This window comes from Patella vulgata, chromosome 2 (genome assembly GCF_932274485.2).
Source record: "Patella vulgata chromosome 2, xgPatVulg1.2, whole genome shotgun sequence".
Taxonomy (NCBI): domain Eukaryota; kingdom Metazoa; phylum Mollusca; class Gastropoda; family Patellidae; genus Patella; species Patella vulgata.
In genome coordinates, this window is record NC_065880.2 from 12,033,149 (window position 1) to 12,059,882 (window position 26,734).

The 26,734-nt window shown below is 33.8% G+C and overlaps 2 protein-coding genes across 6 annotated transcripts; one reads left to right on the plus strand and one right to left on the minus strand.

Moving 5' to 3' along the window:
* Positions 1-1,805: 1,805 nt before the first annotated feature.
* Positions 1,806-14,223, minus strand: LOC126809699 (BTB/POZ domain-containing protein 17). Of its 5 annotated transcripts, none has more exons than XM_050534428.2 (5): positions 14,068-14,223; positions 10,581-10,614; positions 7,355-7,595; positions 6,171-6,266; positions 1,806-4,946 (listed from the first exon to the last, which is right to left on the minus strand). In XM_050534428.2, exons 2-5 carry the CDS (start codon positions 10,582-10,584, stop codon positions 3,842-3,844), a joined length of 1,446 nt encoding a protein of 481 aa, XP_050390385.2. In that variant the 5' UTR covers positions 10,585-10,614; positions 14,068-14,223; the 3' UTR covers positions 1,806-3,841. The 5 variants fall into 5 exon arrangements, with proteins under 5 accessions (XP_050390385.2, XP_050390387.2, XP_050390388.2 ...); XM_050534430.2 differs by having other exon boundaries at positions 14,146-14,199; XM_050534431.2 differs by lacking the exon at positions 14,068-14,223 and adding an exon at positions 11,454-11,664.
* A 2,729-nt stretch (positions 14,224-16,952) lies between these two features.
* LOC126809705 (toll-interacting protein) lies at positions 16,953-26,011 on the plus strand. The gene is made up of 7 exons (XM_050534441.2): positions 16,953-17,026; positions 18,452-18,628; positions 19,434-19,567; positions 20,078-20,126; positions 20,897-21,049; positions 21,782-21,872; positions 23,310-26,011. Exons 1-7 carry the CDS (start codon positions 16,988-16,990, stop codon positions 23,492-23,494), a joined length of 828 nt encoding a protein of 275 aa, XP_050390398.1. The 5' UTR covers positions 16,953-16,987; the 3' UTR covers positions 23,495-26,011.
* The last annotated feature ends 723 nt before the right edge of the window (positions 26,012-26,734 follow it).

Here is a 26,734-nt window from a genome sequence, read left to right on the forward strand (position 1 = left end):
ATAGGTTGCCAGGCAACAACAATAAACCATACACCACAACAACCAAGTTGCCACAACGGCTAATTCATTCGAGAAGTTGATAAAGACTGTCACATTTTGGTAAATAAAAAGTAAAATCTTTATACTGTATATTAATGGCATTTTGACAAGATTCTATGACATAATCAAGGGCAGTAATTCAGTTTTTCAGAGTCAGCAAGGCCCTTAACTCTAGAAGAAATAGTTAAAAACAAAATAGACCACCTGGCTTCAAGCAGATTGGATGATAACTTTTGTTCCAAGAGCATGCACATGTTTCTACAATGTGACAAAGGACAATAACTCTAGAACGAATAAACAGAAATTGTGAAAATTCACTAGGAATCTTTAATCATAGGAGAACGCTAGATAGGTGAAGGTCCTGCACATGACATATGTGGATTGTGCGTTTGCGATAGGGTAAGGGTAAGTCTTGGTCTAGGGTTAGGGTTAGCACTAGCCCTGTTTACATCTCCAGACTTCGACAAAATCTGCAGGTCCTAACCCTTACCCATACCCACTGTCTACATATGACATCATATGTTCTAAAATGTGCAGGACCGTCGCGGATCTAGCATTCTCCTTAATCATACAAGAAATATTACATGTTTGTATTAATTTCCTTTATTTTAGTAAGCATTGTATAATATAATATATTTATATCTTTTATTTTAGTAAGCATTGTATAATATAATATCGGATCTAGATAACCATGACCAGGTAGTAACATAGATAACTTCAGTTTATATTATGAATGGAATATAATATACAATAACATTAACAGCACCTTCATCATTCATTAAAATATATAAATTTTCAAAAGATAGGTTGCTAGGCAACGAAACAAACACCCACAGCAGCAAAGTCGTACATACTCAAAAAGTTGTTGCACAATTATATGTTTCAAGATAATAGGAGCATTTATACACTAAAAACTGACCAAAATTAAAAAACCTATTCAGTAATTATCAGACGTAATTAAAATTTGATTGGCTTCCTGTTCTTCAAAGGGCTTACATTTATTATGTACCCACTAGTAATCAGACGATAACATTAGCTGTTTGAGTTATTGAAAATCAATAGGATTTTTCCTGTCACAACCCTAAGTCCTGTTTATAAATTCCAATTCAATCAGGTACAAACTTTAGCCTCTAGAGCGTCACCAAGATTTTTTAAGTTGATCAATAGGCCTTTTCATCTCATGAACATAAACACTGTGTAAAAATTTCAAGTCAATCGGATAAGTTTAGACGAAAGATGGAAGGACGTAGGTGATGACAACATACAACAAAAATTCAAATGTGGGTGTGTAAAAAATAAATGTTAAAAAAAATATCCATCAAGATTCATAATGTTTATGACAACCATTTTTCTAGAATTATTTATCCTATGGAAGAAACTGGGTCTGATTTCCATCGATTTATTAAATGCAATTTACAATAGAAAGACAAAGCGGTCAATAAATAAATAAATATTAAATTCATTTCTGTACACATGATATAAATAAATTATATAAATAAAAGCCATACATTATATTAATTGCTAAAAATTCCCACATACATAACATATAAGTAATAAACAAGTGAATATGACACCTAAGACAATAATATATACTAAAGAGGAGAGAGGATTATAATCCATATGATATATTAAACATACATTATGCAAGAGCTATATCTGCCTATTGAAGGCCTTTCTTTAGGCCTGAAATGTTATATATACTATTAATCAGACATTAAATATCTTATCGAGGCCATAATCAACTCTCGATGATCAAGGCTAGGCTGAAATGAAATGAAATGGGGTTTAACGTCCTACTGTTCTGCTCCTAACCTGGGCTAATGAAGACAGGCATACGCCATACAGTGTGCTATGAGGGAAATTTTGCCCGGACAGCGGCACTACGGCCTACTCTTATATCGAATTCCAACTGCCAAGGGATCTTTTACGTGCACGCCAATGTGTACACGGGACCTCGGTTTTTCGTCCCATCCGAACGACTAGACAGCTTTCCTTGTCAGCCCCTCCGTCCTGCATCACTGACAAGGGAGAACCACGCCGGAAAATCTGGATGAACTTTCTCGGCCAATGCAGGGCAAGGCTAGGCTGAAAATTCAATTGCTAAAATCTTGGTTCATAGTGGATCAATTTGACTGAAACTTTCAACAAATTCCATTTACATTATCTAGTTTTTAACTATTCTAGTGTGAACTAACTACCAGCTCTTTATCTAATCTCCCATAATGTATCTTTAATTATTTAAGTAATATATACTGGTTCTGTGACTCAGTTTTAAAAAAAAAAGGTCCTAGCCCCGATTTCACAAAACATTCTTAAACTTAAGTTAAGAATTTACTCAAAATTTTAATAATTAAACTTTTGTTGTTTTAATGTATTAAATACATCAATAAGAAACTATGTGCAAAGTTTTAAGATTCTGGATCAAAGATGTTTTTCATAAACAGTTCCTTCTTAAAACCAGCTAAACAATCACAACAAGTTAATCAATAAAATTACAAGCTTGCCAAACAAAATCTCAAAATCATTGGGCATTTACAATGTTTCAGTGACGGGCAATAATTGATGAGTAGTTCTGCATTTCAGGTTTTCCATCAAGTTTGAAAAAAAGTATCTCAAAAACTCTCTGAAATGTACATGTATTGCATAGACAGACAGATGAAGGGGGGCATAAAAGGGTGATGACAATATACTCCCACATAAAAGGGGATCACAAAATATATCATCATAGATGTTATGTATTATAGGATTCTGGTCCCACTTATAATGTAAATAAATAATAACATCATTAAGGTATCAATGACTAAATTTTAAATAATATGAATAAAATACAAAACATTTAATTGTGTAGTGCACGGTGTCACCACATTAAAATGTGCCAAGTATTTCTGTACAAAAGCAAGAGACTTTGTAAGTCAATTTTGATAAATGCAATTTGACACATGTTCCTAGATAATAAAAATATAGGTATCAATATCTAAATCTATCATTTATATATACATAGCAACAAACTGGTAAACAGAACATTTATCATCTGATAGGACCAAATCATCCTAAATTCACTAATGTATCCTTTGATGAAAAAGCCATAAACAGATGATTAAGAACAACTTTTACTATATTATGGGTGATGAATACATACTTGATAAATATGGTATATGTATAGTTAAGATTTCTATAAAGTTTGGATCTTCAATGATCAAGAGCTAGCCATTAAGTAATATATTGATACTCGCATCCAGTATAAATACTGCACGATTGGCACATATTAGTACGCCAACATCAAAGGATGATGTCACATCTATATTTTAAGGGATGGATAATGGCCGAAAACTGTCCATTATATTATGCTTTCTTATAATAGCTCTATATTTCCTGTTTTGAGGTAATCTTATATATTATTGTTTCAATGGCATTTACTGTCTGTAATTGAACTGGAGATTCTTAGGATGCATTTCTAAGGAATACACAGTTATTTTAAATATTATATATTAAATTACATATTAATTATTGGTTACTTTTAGAGACACTGAAATTAGAGACTTGAAAAAAGAGCCTGTATTAATCAGTTTAATTCAAGAGAAATTGTATTAAATTGATCAGAAATTTCTAAATGACGTCACATCTTTATTTTAAGTGTTAACTATTTCTCAACTGATTTTACTAAGTGACGTCACATCTGTATTTTAAGTGTTAACTATTTCTCAACTGATTTTACTAAGTGACGTCACATCTGTATTTTAAGTGTTAACTATTTCTCAACTGATTTTACTAAGTGACGTCACATCTGTATTTTAAGTGTTAATTATTTCTCATCTGGTTTTACTAAATGATCTCCAACATCTTCTATTTTAATAAATATTTTACCTTCTAAGTCTCCATCGATTAAATAGGGAGAATTTTCAGAAAAATGATCCACATCAATAACATTTTCTATTTTACTTTCAAAATTGCGTTCTTTTGTAAGAAGATGTTCTGATGTATGAGTGAATGAAATATATTTAAACAAATTCTTCTGACTGTAGAGAACCAAGGTCACATGGACTTTCGTTGGCACTTCTATTGGTGAACGATGTAAAACACGCAGAGATGTTTTATCAGTACGTCTGCCAATGTAACTACCATATAAGGTAATCACCGAAAAGAAACCTTGGGGATAAAAATATACCTGAAAAGGGATAGATTGGTTGTCGGACATCTGGTGGCTAGGGGAGATAAATCTTAAAGGTACCCGACATTTAACTGATATTTTACTGTCAATTCTTTGGGTACTTTTATAATCTTTCAATTTAAAAGGGTAGCAAATTTTGTATTCGTCTCCGTAGTAATTTCTATACGACTCGTTACTTTTTATCATCTCTTCACAATCTACAGATAACGAATGATGTCGGTAAGCAGAATTCAACCGTTCTTTGAAGAGCTCTGGATAATCATGACATAAATCCGACGTTTCAATTAATAATAAGTTTTTAGGTAATATCATATGAAAACGGACAAGGGGTAATATTTCTTTCAGATTAGCAGCCAATGTTTCTTTATTGCTGTCCGTTACCAGCCAGCTTTCTACATGTAACCATAAATCCATTTCACTTTTTACTATCATATCCGAACTGTTGAGTAATTCTATGATTTCTGCCTTGGTTAATGAAGTCCAATCTTGCGTGTCTAATATAACATTGAAGTTAGACAGAATGAATTTTTGACTTTTTTCTACGAGTTCATTTTGTCCAGTCATTTTAGCGTACTGATACCATGTAAGTGTACGATTTGTGTCTGGTGAAGCTACTATATGTGTCAACATGTAATCAACACACGACTTCTGTAATGTTTTTACGCTATATTTATCTGCTAACAGTAAGACAGGTAAAGTTGTATCTGTATTTAAATTCACTGATCCACAATATAAATATCTGAAAAATACCAAGTCCCAAAAAAATATAGTTTTAAAACCTATAAAATATTTTGAAAGAAAGGAACAGAGTCTCATTTCTTGACGACTAAAAAATAAAAAGTTCTTATATATCTTATGTAAAAGTTGCAATCCGATATGCACGAATATTGAAATGAACCAAGATCTTTGGGATATAAACATGCATTTCAAGTTTCATCAAAATCGGATCAAAATTGTGACCTCTAGTGTCCACAAGCTAAAAATGTGATTTTTTGTACATTCATGGACCATAATCCATGAAGTTATGGTCCGATACATGCCAATATCGAAAGGAACTGAGATCGTTGGGAGCTAGACCTATATTTCAAGTTTCGTCAAAATTGGATAAAAATTGTGACCTGTAGAGTGTCCACAAATAAATTACAGACGGATGGACGGACAGGGGCAATGGCATAATACGTCCACACGAAAATGTGGGCGTATAAAATTCCTGTGGGTAAAAGAATCTGCTGTTTAATGTGGAAAATTGAAGTTCTCAGAGTAAAAACCACATAGCTGGTGGAGAGACTGACTAACATGGGGATATATTTATTTTCTAAATTTATGTGTGACAGCAATACATTAGAGAAGGAGTTTGAGCCAAAAATAAAACTCAAAAGGCCAATGTTTATGGAATTCCAACTGCCAAAGGATCTTTTACATACTCCTAAACTTTCATATGAAAATTAAAATTTACTCAAATCTGGCATCGCAAACGAAAGAGTCATAGTACCTGCCATAATGGTCAATAATGTTTGAGAACTGCACAACAAAACATAGACAAAATAAATACCCCAATAACATGGCTCAATAAGAAATATATTCTGGGAGAAGATGTACGAGAGAGAGAGAGAGAGAGAAAGAGAGAGAGAGGGTTCAACACCATAAACTAGGTTGTGACTAGCCCATTACCGGGCAAACATATGGCTCAATATTTTGTTTCAATAATTCGCTTGCGCGTAAGAGAGAGGAAACCGGAGAAAACCCACAAGGTTAGACAGACGACCCTACTCTTTGTCACGTAAAACCACACCAGTTGACTCAATGACAGACTTTATGATACAACGCACGGGCACACACTAACCATTCACGCCCTTCCCCCCCCCCTCCGAGAAGATATAAAACCTCAATAGAAACTTTAATGAAAGCATTGCTATCTATGCAATAGTAAGTGTCCACATTTAAAACATGTACTGGTACTTACTTCAAAAACAAACCAAAAACATCTCTACATGCATCTTCTTCCGACAGATTAACTTCATTTTGACATGATTCTTGCCATGCATTTTGCAGCATAGCTCTGAAAAAGGTGAATTTTATATCTGTCAATAACTACATTATTTAATGTGTTTATCATTTCATAATTCAATAATACTCCCAAAATTGTGACTGTAAGTTGTATTTAGCGATTGGGAAACACATTAAAGGCTCAATACCACTCTAGTTGTAACTGAATAATATGTCCCAATCTTTATTCTGGTCAACAAATTGTACTATTTTACAATATTCCAATTAATTGATCATACAAATTTCATCTTAACACACCTAATTTTAAAAATTGGAAAAATTCAACTAAATGAGTTGAAAAGCCTAACGTAAACCTTTTCAAATGTGACTTGGATTTTAAAATATTTTCGAACCCTCTGGACAAGTAAAATCGGATGTAATGGATAATTTACACAACAGGTAGGACACTTAAACATCTAATACTTAGAATAAGGCTATTATTTATTTTCTGGAGCTGTCAAGCTAGCAAGAGTGTTATTGTCCCTTTAACAGAAACAATTACTATTAGAGGATACTTGTCGAAATGTTGTGCTTTTAGAATAAAACCAGTGATTGTGTTCTGGTAATGTATGAAACTAGCTTTAGACATGATTTTAACCCTTACTATTCCCAAGATCATCCCAAACTGCCTGACTCACGTGAATTGTGATTGTAAGTTGCATTTAGAGATTGGGAAACACATTAACAGAAACACCCCAAACCGCCTAAGTCACATGAATGGTTGTGGCACCATCAAGAACTAGTAAAAGAAAAGATCCTACAATAATGAGAGTTATTGCCATGACTCAGGTGGGGCATAAGATGTCTAGTCATTCCACTATTTCATGTGCTCATAGCGTGACAGGTATTCTACATACATATATTTTGTTTTGTGGGATGATATCTGTCTAGGATCGAAATTTTACTTCCACAGATGCAGTCAATGTTGAGGTGAAATGAAATGAAATGGGGTTTAACTTCCTACTATTCTGCCCCGAACTGGCCTAATGAAGACAGGCATACGCCATACAGTGTGCTATGCGGGAAATTGTGCCCATATAGGAATCCACGCCTCTAAAACTGCTTGCATTTCTTCGCACATTTGATATTTTATTTACTTACTCAAAAACTTCACTGACAGTTATTAAAATAAACTTGTGTGCATAATAACGATCTCCATTAACACAAAGGGTTACATCACTTAGATATTTATTGTTGTACAGCATCTCAAATCTTTCCACAAAAGCTTCTTTATCGTCTATAAGTTCATTATTGTTATTCACTGTTTCCTCCTTGGTATTTTTCTTTTTTGGACTATCCATTTCAAATTGTTTTATCTTTCTTAGATATGTGAATACATTTCCTTTAAAAATAAAATATACATAACATGCTTTAAGTATTAAGGTCGACCGTTTACCATATACGATTGATAATGGTGACGGCTACTCAAATTAACTTTCAGAAAGATTCTACGTGCCTCATGTTCAAATTAACTTTCAGAAAGACTCTATGTGCCTCATGTTTAAATTAAATAAAGAATGTATTATTGAAAATCGATAGGTTTCTTGGTTTCATGAACATAAATACTGCATAATAATTTCAGTCCCTAATGTAGTGACCACAAGACTTTTCAAGATTTGAAAATAATTAACGGAAATTGTTCAAAATCACTAGACTTTTTCTCATGTTTAAATTAATTAAAGAATGTGTTATTAAAAATTAATAGGTTTCTTGGTTTAATAACTTGCATAATAACTTCAGTCACTAAAGTAGTGTCCACAAGATTTTTCAAGATTTGGCTGTAAAGAAGATTGTTAAAAATCAATAGTCTTGGTCTCATGAACATAAACACAGTGTATAAAGTTAAAGTCAATAAGATGATAACTTTTGACTCTAGAGTAGGCTCATATTGATCACTTCATGCGATAACTCCAATAGTAATTATAGGAAATTGTTGACTCGAATAACCAGTATGGTTATTACAATGTACAATCAATGCACAAATCTTGTTAAAACTACAACCATTGATAACTCTGCTCAAAATAATGTAATTTGAATGAAATTTCCAATATTTTCATTTTCCATTATCTATTTTTGAAATATTATAGAGAGAACGACCAGCTCTTTATCCAAATCTTACATAATGCCCCTTTAAATATTTTGAATTTTCTAAAAAAAGAATTGAACACTTTATAGAAACCAATCAAACAATTCATACAACAATTATTCTTTGAGAACTCTTTGTGGATTCTAAATGTTTTACAAATGGACATTTATTATCATTATAAACAAATTATTACTGTATTTCCAGAACATTCTTTCTAATTGTCCATCAAAAAAATCAATTCGAAATGCACTATTAAGATAATAATTTACTTATCTATTTATGCAGAATTAATTTATTAGAATTCTCTCAACTTTATAGAACAGTGTTAGGTGAAAGTGGGAATGAAAGTATTAAACATACATTATGCAAGAGCTAAATCTGCCTATTGCAGGTCTTTCTTTAGGCCTGAAATGTTATCTAAATTATTAATTAGCCATTAATTAACTTATCCAGACCATAATCAACTCTCGATGTTAACGTTAGCCTGAGATATTTACTGAATTAGGATCCCATTTGCTGCCTAACTTTCATTCATGATTTAATCATGAAATGGATAATCGGGACTATGTATTTTATCGTACCGACTTTAGTAATGATGATCGACGCTAGGGCGAAAATTCTATCGCTAAAATCTTGGTTCAGAGTGGATCAATTTGACTGAAATTTTCAGCAAATTCCCTTTACATTATCTAGTTTTTTTACATTATAGTGAGAACTACCAGCTCTTTATCTAATCTGCCATAATGTATCTTTAAGGATATAAATTTCTCATTCTTCTTCAGATGGCTTTTCTGACCTTTGGTAGGGTGACCCACCATAAATAAATATCTCCATATACCTCGACAATTTCGCCACAATATTTATATATATGCCAAACCTCAAATCAGTTTCACACAATTATAGTCACTAAATTAACGATCATGTTGTACTTAATAAGCTATGACCATTAATCATCTATAAATAATAGACTGAAAACTGGTTCCATGTGTCGTCCACAACATCCAGACACTTTTGAGTAAAAGATAGGTTACGTGCCCTTGTTTTGAAATTAGAGTCGCTTAACCAGTCTATCGACCATTCTAAGGCTGATTGACAGGTCAGGATAATCAAGACTACTTTTTTACGAAACATAACAGAAAGCTAGAACAAGAAATTGAATTAAGAAATGAGCACGTTAGCTAGCTCAACAATTGTTTTAAGAAGCTTGTAAAAGTAAAATGAAACTACTGCTAGTAGCATGTTCCTGTCTAACCTGAGTGTTTCAGAGATAGTATTTGTACTAAACCAAAAGATGCCGCTCTTAACGGTACAGTTAATGATAAAGCGATTTAAAAAATGAAACGAACGTAATTTCTAAATCTGCTGTAATAAACAAGAAGCTTAATTTTACTGCTATTCAAAATCGTCAACAATAAATTTTTTACGGCTGTAATAGTTGATAGATTTGTAGAGAATTGCACGTGCCATGGCTATTTATAGTATCATACTGTCAGAAATTGGCCTCGACACGGCGAATGTGCAAGCTTCAGTGGTAGTCTCGAACTATCAGCGGTTGACTGTATTTCTGTAGGTGCATGGGCCACCCTACCTTTGGTTGATCTCTAAATTGTCTGTTTGAAGCACTTCAAGACACTCATAAAATACAATATTGGCCACTTCTACATCTGATATGTGCAAATACCAGGCCTGTAGCTAGCAGCCGGGGTGGGTGGGTGGGTGGGGGGCAAGCTGAGTGAAATTGGTTGGGCTGCCCCCTTGCCCCCTGCTAGCTACGGGCCTGATTGCTGTTGGTGGTGGCGATGTATTGTGTCCTCTCTGTGGGTTTGTCTTGTGTAATTGTTTGCCCCCCCCCCTTACAAAAGAATACTATAGATCCAATCATTAGTGCATATCTACATTGGTATCAAAAATCTGTTTCATTGCCTTTTTACAATTTATCAAATATTTATCATAATTTGCTGATAAATATTTCTTGAGGTGCTTCAAACCTCTAGCAATCTGTAAAAGCCTTAAGAAACCCTTAATTTGCCGATAAATATATCTTGAAGTGCTCCAAACATATACCTCTAGTGATCTTTAAAAGCCTTAAGGAACCCTAAAATTAATTCTATCTCCCTTTTGATATTGAAAATCATGTGATCCAATTAACTGAACAAAACACTGTGAGTATGTTACACTTTCTGAATAAAGATTAAATATGTGCATGATATTAACGTTTATTGTAAAATATTCAGTTCTCACCCATTAATTAATTTATCCATCAATCTGCATACAGCTTTAAAATAATCAATCAGGTAATTAGATAAACTATACACTACAATATGGCCACACAACAAACTACTGATATTATTAATATAGATACCATTTACTAGATGTACAGTGTATGTCTAATGGTTTTATGATTATGATTATGATTATAGCAGATGGACATTCCCACTAGTAGTACCCAATATGCTAAATGATAAGGCCAGCTCAATTTTTCGTCATAGGTCACGAGATGTAAACAGGGCTAGCGCTAATCCCAACCTTAACCCTAACCCTGGACCTAACCCCAATGCTTACCCTAACCCTAATCTACAATCTTGCCAACAATCACATGCCCTAACCTTATTTACATCTCGGCGACCTTGACAAAAATTGAGCTGGCCTTAAATAGATTTAGCTACTGACTTCAGTTAAGAACTAATAGTCTGTTAGATATTTCGATTACTGAATGTTGTTAAAAATACATTATATGTCTTAGCAGCCTTGCAGTCCATGCAAGAGAGAGAGAGAAATGGGGTTTAATGTCTACTCGACAGAAACTAGGTTATTTCGGGACTAACATATGGTTCAATTTTATTTCAATATTTCGCTTGCGTGTAGGGGGCTTTAGTAGTGGGAGGAAACTGGAGAAAACCCACTTACAACTGGGGAATCGAAACCAAGACTAACATATGGTTCAATTTTATTTCAATAATTCGCTTGCGCGTAAGGGGCTTTAGTAGTGGGAGGAAACCGGAGGACCTGGAGAAAACCCACTTACAACTGGGGAATCAAAACCACGCCAACTGACTCAATGACAGACTTTATGATACATCGCTCACGCACTGACCATTCGGCCATCCAACCCACCTAATATTTAGCAAAGAAATCTACTCTTCAGTTTGTTGACAAGGAACGGTGGACATATAAGTATGCCAGCCAAATTATTGGGTGGGTGTTCATGCAGGAGAAAATAATTCCAGATTGGGATAATGAGCACAGAGCAGTGAAAGGTGATGCCATGATATGAAGAATAGCTTATAGGACAATATTGGTGCCAGTCATTATCACATATGTGATACAGCTGGTTAAACACATTCCAAATATAATTTTAACACAGAGATCATTGCTACGATAGCTGAGTAATACAGGTTTCCTGAGTCGGAAGTGACGAACGCCAAAGGAAAACACGAGCCATCTCTCTATATAACTGACTGATATGACGAGTGATAACGGATATACGGCCGAATTTCTGCTCACTAATAATTACTTCGAAGACCAAAAGTTGATATATGGGACTGTAAGAAGATACCTGACAATTCAATAAAGTAATTGAATGTTATTAGATAAGAGAACACGAGAAAAATAGAAATAGTCCGTACATTCCCTTGTTTATATTCATTCTATATCTTATAAAAACATGGTAATGCACGGACTTTTTCTGTTTTTCTTTCGTGTTCACTTATCTAGTGGCAGTCAATTCTTTTTATGAATTGTCAGATATCCTCTCACAATCTCATACAACAACTTTTGGTTTTCAAATGAATTATTAGTGAGCAGAAATTCGCCCGTATATCCGTTATCACTCGTCACATTAGTCAGTTATATAGAGAGATGGCTCGTGTTTTCCTTTGGCGTTCGTCACTTCCGACTCAGGAAACCTGTATTAGTCAGCTATCGTAGCAATGATCTCTGTGTTAAAATTATATCTGGAATGTGTTTAACCAGCTCTATCACATATGTGATAATGACTGGCACCAATATTGTCCTTTATCAAACATAGAGGGGGAGGAATATTTCATGCATAAATGTGATGCAAGCAACAGCATGACCATTGTTAGTTCTATAAATCTATATAAATCGGATGTGATTTTTAAATTACTACAGCTTGAAAATCAAAGGCCATGTATTATAGTCTAATAAAAATTATCAAAGAAGAGTTTGTCATACTTATTTTTAGTCATGTGGTTAGATCTATTTGATAAGGCCAACTTCAAGTTTTGTCAAAGGTCACATGATGTAAACCGGGCTAGTGCTAATCCCAACCCTAACCCTAACGATTACCCTACTAACCTACAATCTCGCCAAAAATCATGTGCCCTAACCTTAATTATTTACATCTCAGCAACCTTGACAAAATTTGCGTTGGCCTTAACAAATAGATTTAGCCTTAGTCATGTCCAATGTTGACTATGCATGTGCTCAAAGTCTAATTATAGATTTCTGATCCTGCTAGGATATCTTCAAAAAGTTAAAGATATGATTTGCATGGAATACTGGTTATTTTCATCAGAAATTAAATCAGCCAGCAGTGGGGCTGATGTCCCCCGCCGTAATCCCAAAATAAATAACGACATATTAATTAATTGCACATTTATCTTTTTCAAAAGTATCAAGCAATCAAACTGATTATCTTTCCTTAGTCTAAGCATAAAATTCTCATGATCAAACTCAGTCAAGGTTTTGAAGTACCTGGTAGTGAAACTATGCACCAAGTTTCATCACTCTACATCAGTTAGAATCAAAGTTATCTTGACCCAAAGCATCAACCAATCTTGCTTAGCTCTGCTTAGGTTAAGTGGGAAATGTTAGCATTGAACTCAGTCAAGACATTTGCCTAATGAACATCTACATCAAGTTTAAACATTCTCCTCCAATTAAAACCAAAGTTATTGTGTTCCAAAGTCTCAACCAATCAAATTGCTTAGCTTTGCTTACCCTTAGTGGAAAATGTGCATGATCTAACTCTTGTCAAGGCAATCACCTAGTAGACACCTACACCAATTTTGAACATTCTACCTCAATTAGAAAGAGCGTTATATTATTTTTCAAAGTCTTTGACCAGTCAGATTGAAGTCTAAGCAGAAAATGCTCTGCATTTTAATACTCCTTGCTTTCTCGAAAGGCTGTGGACAAAAATGTTTCATAGTACTTAAGTGCAGGGCAATATTTCCATTTATAATTGGCTATCAAGTGGTAGTATAATCTTTCAAATTAATCTATATTATTACCACATAGGCCTACCCTCCCATAAAAAATGTCTGCATTGATTTTAGTTAGCATACAAAATTGTCAATCTGCTGTAACGACAATTACAATCTCATGCATTAGTCTAGATTATTTACACTACCGGTACTTCGGTTAGGCCTATCTCTATCACAATTTACAACCATATCCCGATCTGGTGAACTTAAAAACTAATTAACCGTCAAATGGTCTGGAATTCTAATTTATAATACACTTTGGATCAGACTTTATGGATGTTTTGATGCAATAAACATGTTATCAATATTTATCAAACGGTGCCACATAATCATCATAATGTTACAAACAAGGTAGGTTACAGGTACGACAAACAGACTGTTTCATTTGATTAGCTCAATACTAGCTGGCATGCAGACAGGTAAACATAATTAATGACAATGATATTATAATGAATTGTAATATAATATTAATATGGTTATCCAAACGTAAGAAAGCTCACCAAAAGAGAGTAAGTATTATTTAATGAGGTGATTAATTCATTAATAGCGATAACAAAAGTATATCGTTATAAACAAACAATGGCCAATAGGTGCACAATATTCTCCTCATCGCTGAAATATTTGGATTATTGTTGAAAAAACAAACAATGAAAGGGAGATAACCGCAAGGAACAGGTAAGTCACAGGGAGTGGCAGTCAACTCGTCCAAAACAAACTCGTCCACAATCTCTAGTTAAGTCGTCCAAAAGGTATTGGTTAGAATAGAATATAATTTTATTGCACCGAAACGTCCTTTGAGGACAGCATACAATATACAAAGTATTGAATACAAGTACAAAAATTTGGAAAGGGTACACAAATTTGGACGGGTACAAAAAAATGGGCTGGGCATAAATTCAGAGCACATAAATACAGTATAAAACCTTAGCTGCACACTTGATACATATATGAAAATACGAAACAATTAAAGCGTACAAAGTATAAAATCACATAACCAAACAGTATAAAACAAAACCCACACACAGGGTACATAATATATGAAAATACAAATCAAAACGTGCGCACATAAAAGATAATAAAATATTATCATGCATATTTAACAGTTCAGTTGGCTCTCGGCAAAAAAAAAAAAAGAAAAAAAAAAAGAGATGTAGGTAAAGGCTGCGACACTTATGTTCATGATACTCGGTTAGGTGGGTTGAATAGATTTTCAAATAAAAAGGTTCATATAGGCTATTGTTTTCTTAAATCTTCATATTTTTTGGCTTTCCATAAGACAATTTTGTTCAGATTTAGTTTTGTTTGCATTGCATTTTTTACAGAGGTGATCCTGGGGTGGTATCTTAAGATCTATCCCTTTCAAAGATATAATTGGTGTTACCATTTTAATGTTTAGACGTACATTTAATTGATTTGATATGAAATCTGAATATAAATTATTTTAACAATTGCATTGGCAGCTTATCACTAATCACTCACCAAAAGGCATCATAGGGACTCCACGTTTATCAGGTATTTTTGTTATTCATGTCCATGAAGTCCGTGCAATTTTCGCACCAAATTTAACCATGGTTACTACACGCGTATTATTCAATGCCTTATATGGCATGGAACTGGATAAGGTAACAAAATTTCCAGCGTTGATTGGCTGAGAAATGAAGGTGATCTATTGTTATGCATCGTCATTGGAAAGTTTCATATTCGACGTGAATTTCAAATGGAGTTGTGACTAAAGTTGTTCTTGTGTATAGAAATGATGATTATTATTAATATATATCTCAAAATGAATATATCGACAAGTGAATGGCACCATTCGTATTTCTGTGCTTATAGAGAATAGTTTGGGATATCAGTATCAAAATTACCGGTAAATGCGATAATTGTTGGAGCGTCTTCATTTGCCACGTGCTATTTTCACAACGGCAACTTACTGGATCTACTCGACTGGTGAACAACCAGCTTGTAGATTTACGGGATTATCAAATTTACCGTTAAACGGTTTTCGGCTAGGCAGCGGAAGAAGTTTGACACTGTTGCTGGTAAAATATTTAATATCTGAGAAAGATATGAACTGGAGGGGTGTGTGTGTGGGGGGGGGGGGGGAGTAGGGTTAGATCTATTTCATAAGGTCGATCAACTTCAAGTTTGGTCAAAGGTCAATGAGATGTAAACAGGGCTAGCTCTAAGCCCGACCCTAACTATGGACCTAGCCCTATCCCTAACCTACAATCTCGCCAACAATCGTGCCCTAAGCTTATATACATCTTAGCGACCTTGGCGAAATCTTGAGTTAGCCTTAAGAAATAGATCTAGCCATAATATTAAGTGGGCCGTAATTGTTATTGATTATTTGTTGAATAAAGTGATTTATTTTGTTGTTATTCATGAACAACCGCTCTAGCTTTGCGATAGTGTGCCAATTAATGACGTAAAGAAATTTATACTCATATCAAACATGAAAACCACGAGGGTATGCTGATAAAGCACCACTCACTGACATAGAAGTACGATGAATTCTATATGTCCCTATATGTGTGGACGACTCATAACCAACCAGTTTTGATATTTGTGGACGAATTAAACACGCATTATGCAAGAGCTTAATATGTCTATTGCAGGACACATACGACTATCGATACTTTTTGTGTCCCTATATTAAATTAAACCATGTTCTGTCGACGACTCAACCAACGAATTTTGATACTTGTGGACGACTTAAAAGCGCATTATACAAAGAGCTAAATCTGCCTATTGCGGGTCTTTCTTTAGGCCTTAAATGTTATCTAAATTATTAATTAGACATTAATTAACTTATCAAGACCATAATCAACTCTCGATGCCTTCGTATAGCCTTTGATATTAAGTAGATTTGAATATGTTTTGAGATGGATGATTTAACGTAAAACTGGATAATCGAGACTTTGTTTATCATCATACCAACGGCAGTAATGACGATCGAGGCTAGCCTAAAATTGAATTGCTAATATCTCGGTTCAGAGTGAAGCAATTTGACTGCAATTTTCAGCATATTCTGTTTTCATTAAACTATTATAGCGAGAACTGTTAGCTCTTTATTTAATCTTACCTAATGCCCCGTTTGCTATTTGAGTTGTTGACTGCTGGCATTCAGTCACAGGGACTAGTAAAAACAAACCTAAGGATTGACCCTGGATGCACAAACTCAAATTCAACAAAATCGAAGGGTAGGCACTGCCGACTTCATTTCAGAAGGTGCATTAAAAAAACAAAACAATGCCGACTCGAAATCAGTAACCGTAGTAAACCTAGACATTGATTATTGTAAAATATTATTGTATTTGCCATTTTTTTTCTTTCACAACAAGTCCCTGTACATTTTGACTCACATCGTACGAAGTATCCCGAATGTTCGGAAACGTCACTTCTATTTTAGAATCCAAAATGGCGTCAACAACAAGAAGCGAAGATCGGCGAGCTCAAGTAATATATTTATTGGATTTATTATGGGAGCTGACATGGGGTTCTCTTTCGGGCAACATACGCTTTTGTCGTTTCTCTGTAATTAATTCTTTGCATTGTCACTGTAACTTGACGTCAGTGAGTTATTATATTCATTGCGAGAAAACGGAACTGTCAAACGTGTGCCGTCCACAATAGGCCTCTATAAATAACCTTATGATCAATCATGCAATATGTATCAGTCAATACAGTCATTATAAAAATAGTCATCGGATATCTATCAACAGACAATGACCTTCTAGTCATGGTCGTATATATATCAGAGTTCTTTAAAAATGTCAATTCTGATGAGGCTGAGCTGGGTGGGCGATTTCAATCTACTGTCACAGTTAGTGGTGCTCCAGTCCAATACTAAATCTCTCATTGCTTCATAATAAAACTGAAGTAAAATAAAGTAGAATTCTTTTGTAACATATTAGTAGGTCCTAGATTAGTTCAGCTCTGAACGTAGATCTCATTACACTCGCCCTGTAGGCCTACATTCAGGAACCGTCCTATTGAATCCTTTTCCTTGTCAAAAAAGAATCGGCCCCCAGTCAATTTTACTGGGCAACTTTTTACTGCTAAACGATCGTGTTACAAAACTAACACTGAAGTTTACGGTAATGAAAGCAAATGTTTTTGGACATTTATAACTACCTATAAATACTTTCACGGGAATGTATCTTTAAATTAGGTAATTTGAGCCTATAATTTGATATTTTATTTATTTTGTTGCTATTAGAAATACATATGCAGATAAAAATAGGTTGGGAAGGTAAAACAAGATGACCCAATTAGTCTTGAAGAAACATACTCGTATATCTTTAATTAAACATACATTATGCAAGAGCTAAATCTGCCTATTGCAAGTCTTTCTTTAGGCCTGAAATGATAACTAAATTATTTAATTAGACATTAATTAACATATTCAGACCATAATCAACTCACAATGTCATCGCTAGCCTGCAATATTTAGCTGATTGGAATACATTTTTGAAGGCTGATTAAACATAAAAGTGGGTAATCAAGACTAGCCTAAAATTCAAAACCTAATAATATCTCGGTTCAGAGTTGAAGCAATTTGACTGATATTTCAGCATATTCTATTTACATTATCTATTTTTTTAACTATTATAGTGAGAATTGTCAACTCTTTATCTAATCTCCCATAATGTACCTTTAAGTAAATGGTATAACTTATATAAGCTAAAATGCTTCTTAATCATCATCAGAATTTGTGTTACCAGTATGTGTCATTGGTTTCTAAAAAAAACAAATAAAACACCAACATTTTAACAATTTCAACAACCGTCAAACAAAGACTTTATTACTTGACCAGAATTTTAATATTTAATAAGTTTATAGGCTATATGTTTAAACATTGTAACATTTTATGTTCTCAAGGTTATGGTGGGTGATCTGCCAAATGACTTTTTGCGAGTTTCTGCATCACCAGAAGGCCAGAATCAACAAGTTATGGAAGATGCAAGAATAGCTCAAGTTATACAAGCTCAGCAAGCAGGAGGGTTTACTATGGCACCAGCTAATGCTGCTGGAAGACTTAGTATTTCTGTAGTTGAGGTGAGTTTGTAATTTTTAATACACTTGTGGGGGTGGGGGGGGTGGATGGCCGAATGGTTAGCACATGCTCGATGTATCATAAGGCCTGTTATTCAGTCAACTGGCGTGGTTTCGAATCATCGATTGTTCATGACAAGGAATAAGGTTGCCTGTCCAACCTCATGGATTTTCTCCGGGTCCTCCGGTTTCCTCCCACTGCTAAAGACCCCTACGCGCAAGCAAATTATTGAAAATGAAATTAAATAAAACCATATGTTAGTCCCAAAATGTCCTTGTTTGTGTCGAGTGGACGTTAAACCCCATTTCTTTCTTTCTATTTTTATCTGCATGTATATCTCTATTTTTGGGGGGAATGAAGGGGCCAAGCAGGGACATCATCCTCACTGTTGGCATGTTAAAATAATAGAAAAATTTGTGGACTGCCATTAAATGCCTGATAGATAATTATAGTATGTCAGTGAAATTCATTCTGAAATATTAAGATTAACAAGCAATTATGAAACCTTTTAGATATTAAGTATCTCTGCAGATAGAGGGTTTTACATAGGCTAAGCCTGTTCCCCAATCTCATTCACATATCCTGAATAAAAATATTGTTTAAATAAAAAGCCCTCTTTAATTAAGGAATTAGTAAAGTAAGCCTGGAAGCTTTGTGTTAATTCTTAGTAGTTAGAATGATCTATAAGAGTACTGATAATTTGGTTTTGAACTGTGAACTGTTCTTCATATATATTTAAGAAAATGACATTGCTCAATAGACACATTGCCAATTTAATCAATCATTTATTCTAAATTTGATTTTTAGGCAAAATTGGTCAAGAACTATGGTATAACAAAGATGGATCCATATTGTCGCATAAGAATAGGTCACACTGTATTTGAGACACCTACTGCTTACAATGGTGCAAAAAACCCAAGGTGGAATAAATCCATGCAGACGTAAGTTTCATTCCAACTACATGTCAAATCAAACTGAATATCATTTGCACTTCCGGTTGTACGTGACAAGGAGTAGGGTCACCTGTTCAAACTCGTGGGTTTTTTCCGGTCCTCCAGTTTCCTCCCACTGCTAAAGACCCCTACGGGCAAGTGAATTATTGAAATAAAATTGAACCATATGTTAGTCCCGAAATGACCTAGTTTGTGTCTGGTGGATGTTAAACCCACCCTCTCCCTCTCTCTCTCTCTCTCTCTCTCTTATTTGCACTTTAGATCATAAGCTTCTTGGTTTCTATCTCTAGCTGTAGTAAGATCTATTGAAATAAATATATAAAGTACAATATGTTTGTCAAAAAATGACCTTCTTTGTGTTGTTGGGACATTATAAAGCACTATTTCTCTGTCTTTGTCAGATTTTAAAGTATGCTAAAATAATTATACACATATTCTGATACATGTAGTAAAATAAAAAAAGGGAAATATATTATCAATGTGTTGACTTGTTTTCAGCTATTTACCAACTGGTGTTGACTCACTATATATCGAAATATTTGATGAGGTAGGTCATATTCTTTGATCTTTCTATTATACGCTCACATTTTCATGTGGACGTATAATGTTGTCGCCCCTGTTCGGCCGTCTAGAATATGTTTGTGGGCACTTGACACGTCACAGTTTTTATCTAATTTCAATTTTGACGAAACTTGAAGTATAGGTTTATCTCAAAAAGATCTTGTTTTCTGTCGATATTGGCATGTATCGGACCGTAACTGTATTGATTATGCCCCCTGATTGCACAAAAAAATCACGTTTTTAGCTTGTGGACACCATGGAGGTCACAATGGCTGCTAGTGTAAAAATATGTAAAACCAAGGTTGTGGACACTCAAGAGGTCACAGATTTGATCCGGTTTTGATGAAACTTGAAATGTATGTTTATAACCCAAAGATCTTGGTTCCTTTCAATATTTGTGCATATCGGACAGTAACTTCCTCTATTGTGGCCCCTGATAGCTTGTTCTCTTTCCATCTCTTGTAAAATGTGGGCGTATATTGCATGGCAACTGCTTGTTAAAAATCTGCTCAGGTTAAGCGTCTGGCTGTTTGTCACTTTTGGAACACAATAAATCTACTTCTAGCGATGACATGGAGAGTTGATTATGGTCTGGATAAGTTAATTAATGTCTAATTGATAATTGAGATAACATTTCAGGCCTAAAGATAGACCTGAAATAGGCAGATTTAGCTCTTGCATAATGTATGTTTAACAATTTTATTTTTGACCTGAAACATTTTAAGTAAACTAACTTGTTAGATATTTTACTTGCAGCGATCATTTACTATGGATGATAGAATAGCATGGGCTCATGTTAACATTCCAACACAAATTATGTCTGGTGAAACAGTTGATGATTGGTTTCCATTGAGTGGTCGACAAGGCGATGAAAAAGAGGGTACCATCAATCTGTGTTTGTCATTAACTGTAAGTTGTTTAAATTCACTTGTTAATAGACCAGTACGTAACCAAAACTTGTGTGTTATTTTGCACATCTCATAAATAGATGATTTAATTCGTCATGTTTCTTGCAAACCTACGAATCTGATATATTTTAAATACATGTATCGGGAATTATGCCTTTGAAATTTGCGTTCTGTTGTTATCTCTGTAGCCATCAAATAATAACATTTATTTGTGATTTAATATTTCATACATATACATTAGGACATGGAATGCTATTTACATAAACGTTATTATTTGATGGACACATAGATAACAACAGAATGCAAATTTCAAATGTATAATTCTCAATACTTAAATATATCAGATTCGTCGGTTTGCCAGAAACGTGACAAATGTGTGATGAACTATGATAAGATCTTAATGTTTATTGTGAGATTCAGTATTTTAGATTTTATGGATGCTATAATATGTAGTGATGAGTTAGTGCTAAATGATAAGGCCAGCTCAATTTTACGTGATAAGTCACGAGATGTAAACATGGCTAGCACCATGGACCTTATAATACATTATAAGGTCCATGCTAGCACTAAACCCAACCCTAACGCTAGCCCCTAACCTTATTTACATCTCAACGACCTTGACAAAAATTGAGCTGGCCTTAACAAATAGATTTAGCCATTGTGATGAGTCTGATAAAATGCTAATATTTATTTTAGATTCATTTGAATTTCTCATTTTGTGGTTATTTTACAGCCGATGTCAGAGTTACAGCAACCAGCCATAAATGTTGCTTATAACACACCTGTTATGATGCCCATGTTTTATCCTCCAGTTGTTCAACCTGGTAAGAACCATGATTATAAGATATTACACATAGACTGCAGTTAAAACTATTCTAAAAGATATTTTTTTTTATTTTATTTTATCTTGATTTTAAAAAAAAAGTCATTTTTTATTGCAAGCTATGATATTGATATAATTCATTTAGTAAAACTAAAGGTGTAAAAAAAATACCAGATTATGTGTTAGATTTTGGATATACCACATTTCGAAAACAAAATAAAGTTGTATTAAATCCAATCTGATTAAAATACAGATCTATATTTCATTTTGTTTTTCTTTATACTTTCAATGGCCAATACTACATGAAGATCTGATTGGTTATAGTGGAAGGCAATCTAATTAAAATATAGATCTATATTTCGTTTCGTTTTTTATACTTCCGATGGCCTACACTACATGTAGATCTAACAAGTTATAGTGTGAGTTCACGTTCTATGACGTCAGGTACCAAGCAAGCGACATTTGACCCGATTATGTCAGTCATTCGATTAACCAATTAGCGACCGCCATGTATTTTTTTATCTACTTTTGCTTTGTTTTGATTTCTATTGTCGCTAATGTCTACCCACAGTTCCGCGCAAAAAAGGTCAAACGCTCGATTCGACAAACCATTTGATTAGCTGACCCCTCATTTCAAGCAGAACACGAGTTAAATAACAACGCTTCCAGATCCAAGTGTAGTAAAGACAAGTAAAAAGAAATTTTGAACTATAAAAACGAAACGAAATTGGATCTGTGTTTTAATCAGATTGAGTGGAAGGTTGTGTCAGGGGTTGTGCAAGCGGATTTTGACCCTATGATGTCAAACATTTATTAATCAATCAGCGTTGACGTTGCTAGTGGTTTACCCACAGTTCCGTGCATCGTACGTCAAGAACTCACCGTAACAGACCATTTCATAGCTAATCCCTCACTTAAACCAGAACGTGGGTTATATAACAACTCTTTCAGATCCAAGTGTAGTAAAGACAAGTAAAACAAAATTTTGAACTATAAAAACCAAAACGAAATCAGGTCTGTGTTTCAATCAGATTGCTATTAAATCATGGTGTAGGCTGTAAAGAACCTTTGTCATCTTTTTTTATTTTTTTTAACAATATTTATTCACAGAAACTTGATTGGAGAACAGGCAGAAGCCTATATACCATGGGTTCCACGTCGGTCGAATAGGCCGGTTGGGACCATGGGCTATGGAAAATCACCATTACTAGATCTGACCCATCAGTCATTTTGCACGCCGGAAAAAAATAACCTTTTTTTTCCAAACCAAAACCCAATTTTCAAACATTGCTATGGTCGACCTCCACTATGTAACTATAAAATTGTATGGCCAGTACAGAATAATGAACATGTATAGAAGCCACATAATCTCCTGATTGGTGTTATACCCCCTCTTTTCATCTCTATCTGATAATGTATTATTAAATTTTTTTTTTAGGTGTCCCTATGACCTATCCCCAACAACCTGTCCAACAACGACCGTTATATACTGATGACGACCTAAAAGAGTTTAAAGATATGTTCCCTAATATGGATTTAGAGGTTATTAAATCTGTATTAGAAGCTAACCGTGGAAACAAAGAAACTACAATTAATGCTTTATTGACCATGAATTCGGATTAAAAATCTTGAACAAATATGTTAATCATGCAAGTCATCTGAAATTTTACAAATAAAATAATTCGTTGACTTCAAATATTAATACAGCAAAATAAATGTTTGGTTTGTTAAAATTTTTAAAAGATATATTTGTAAATTTTGTTTATGTATTTGAAGCTTATTTGTTTAATGTTTCAATTTTATAAATTGAAATTTGAATGACCTCCTATTAAAATATGCAGTGCATATAAGAAATTACAGGTCACAATGACAGTCACAAAGCTTATTAGTTGCTTTTTATATAACTGAGTGAGTTCAGGAGAATTCTTATTTTGTATACTATAATGACATATAGATGTAGAAAGTTCTGCTTAATTGCTGAAAAGTAAACCAGTATATTATCATCAATAAACTATAACACATACTTGTAGAAAACAGCTACTTGGGAGACGTTTTGAAGAGTATTCTCTCAAAGTTATCGCAAATTGTATCCTACAGTTATAAAACTATTTTCTGATTGCTGAAATGTAAACCAGTATATTATCAATAAGCCATAACACATACTAATGGGAAACAACTACTATATATTTTGGGTGACGTTTTGAAAAGTATTCCCTCAACATTATCGCAAAGCTGTATCCTACAGTTATATAACCATTTGCTGTTTACATTAGTAGCAATCATTCTAACTCCTTTCAGGATTAAAATAAGAAATTATATCTGTTTAGAATATTTAAATATAAATATTGTTTCAAATAAAATGAATTATAACTGCTAAGTTTTGATAATTGTGCAACCTTTAATGTTAGTGATACTGGAAATATTGAATATTGCCTATTTAAAGACAATCTGTATTTCTCTTTTATGTTAAAATTGTGCAAAGACTGATCAAAATCTATATCTTAAAGGAGCCAAGTCGCTAATTCAATATCACCCACAGTCTTCGACATTGCAAACACGACTTGTTGGTCGATTTAAATCAACATTGATGTTGTTATCTTACGGTGAAAAGATGGGCTTCTGATATCTGATATTTAAAATTGGCACACGAATTGCGTTCCAGAATGCTTTTGAGCATCATTTGTAATGAACAAGGCTAAACATACCCCACAGGAGAATACTACCAGTGTAGACTAGAATAACCAAACGCCAAATACTGCCAGTCAAATCAAATTCTTTGCGTATTTCGCCAAACATAACTGATTAGAAATTACAGTGAAAACAGAAATGATTGAGTGTAAACCAGTTTATATACAATCATATTTCATTATTATATTCGTTGCGACCCATTTGTGTCAATTTCTAGGTGCTAAAGAATAGCGATGTAGTTCCTTTAAATCTTAATCTATAGTTTATTGTTTCTGTGTGTTTGATACTGTTTTTACATGGTTTGCCTTGTAGATGTTTTTTTGTTAAATATCTTAATAAATCTTTATAAAGCTAATGTGAAGTGCACATACATGAGTTGCCTGACAACTTTATGGTTTTGACATAAAATTGTATATGTTTTTATTGCTGAAAGTTTTGTTCCAAGTGATGATAATGGGCTGTTAATAGTGACTGTAATGAGTGTATAAAGAATTTGAGGCCTTTTTGATATTAAAGCGATAGTTGCATATTTTCTAAGAAAGTCAAAACATAATTATTTCTATATCAATTACTTAATAGGTTGTCAGTTCACTACTATACAATCATAGGAATCATTCTAGCGCTTAAAAAACATTCATGTAAAAATTAGAAATAATTTCTACTCGCCGACTGTGTTTTTAATTTGTATCATTTCTTTTCACTGGATGACTAAGTCTACACAATGAAAGTGAGAATTGACTCCTCCGTGGTTAAACAGATAAGGATAATGATGCCTGGTTGAGCAAGACTTTTTAAACCTGCAAATGTGATAATAACACCGTAAAAGTCAACATTGGATTTAAAAAGAAAATGATATATTTGCCAATTTCTCAACTGACAGAAGTGAATTATAGGAATTGGTATTATTCTTTAATAAGGTAGAACTGTGTGTATAGATGCCATGTATTTTAAGGCTTTATTTTAGTATATTTTAAACATATGACTTGAAAAAAAAAAAATGCAATTATCGCTTTAAAACACTATTAGAATAATTTAAGAGTTTTAATTCAGCCTGTCTGTACAAAGAATAAAATACAAGAAATGATTACCCAGTGATACAGCGATGTTAATTGGACGACAAACATAACTACAGCTGCAGTTTGATGAATTCTTACCAATCTTTGTCTTTGATAATATTTAACAAGTTTTTCTCATAATACTAAAACACCATTTTCCTTGATTTATTGCAAGTAGATAAACTCGCTGTATGTAAATTAATCATTTGTTTATAGTTATTAATGGCTTATACAATATGGTATTTGGACAAATCTCTTTTCGTCATTGACTGACTGTTCTTGGTAACTGATTATTGTCCTCGTTAATTGTATTGTTATGTTTGTTTTATATCAGTTGTAATATGTATATAATGTAAACTGACAGAATAATAAAATGGATGTATTTATAACTATTAAATGGCATTTTTTAACGCACATGGGGTGTTGGATGGTCGAATGGTTAGCGCGTGTGTGCTGTATCATAAGGTCTGTCATTGAGTCAACTGGTGGGTTTCGATTCCCAGGTTATACGTGACAAGGTGTAGGGTCGCCTGCTCAACCTCGTGGGTTTTCTCTGAGTCCTTCTGTTTCCTCCCACTGCTAAAGACCCCCTACGCGCAAGCGAATTATTGAAATAAAATTGAATCACATGTTAGTCCTGACATGACCTAGTTTGTGTCGAGTGGACATTAATCCCCATTTCTCTCTCTCTATACGTCCACATTTTATCAGATTTTGATGAAACTTATATCCTAAAGATCGTGGAACCTTTCGATAATTGATGCATATCAGACGATAACATTCTGGTTTATGGCCCCTCCATGATTGTGTGAAAAAATCATATTTATTTTTTAGCTTGTTCTTGGTCCATCTCTTGCAAAATGTGGGTGTATGTTGTTTAATTATTCATACATAGGAGTATAACGATATTTGGATATAGAATTTATAGAAAGGGTTTGAATTTTAATTTTCTGCCAGGTTTTAGTGAATATGAATGATTTTGTGTTGGAAGGATCAGAATACAGATGTCCATTTGGGGTATTCCATATTTATCATGAAAAATAACATTTCCACAATTGGATCATTAGAATCTGTGTAGGTCAAGCTACGGTAACCCACTTCAAAATTGGGATCATATTTG

Bases quoted from the DNA above. Each gene is read 5' to 3' on its own strand.
- LOC126809699 (XM_050534428.2), bottom strand. The intron at 6,267-7,354 runs GTAAGTAAATAA...CACCTTTTTCAG, and splicing joins ACTGTCAGTGAAGTTTTTGA to AGCTATGCTGCAAAATGCAT. The intron at 4,947-6,170 runs GTAAGTACCAGT...GGTATTTTTCAG, and splicing joins GTTTTTGGTTTGTTTTTGAA to ATATTTATATTGTGGATCAG.
- LOC126809705 (XM_050534441.2), top strand. From the start codon at position 16,988: ATGGCGTCAACAACAAGAAGCGAAGATCGGCGAGCTCAA. The intron at 18,629-19,433 runs GTGAGTTTGTAA...TTTGATTTTTAG, and splicing joins TTAGTATTTCTGTAGTTGAG to GCAAAATTGGTCAAGAACTA. The intron at 21,873-23,309 runs GTAAGAACCATG...TTTTTTTTTTAG, and splicing joins TCCTCCAGTTGTTCAACCTG to GTGTCCCTATGACCTATCCC.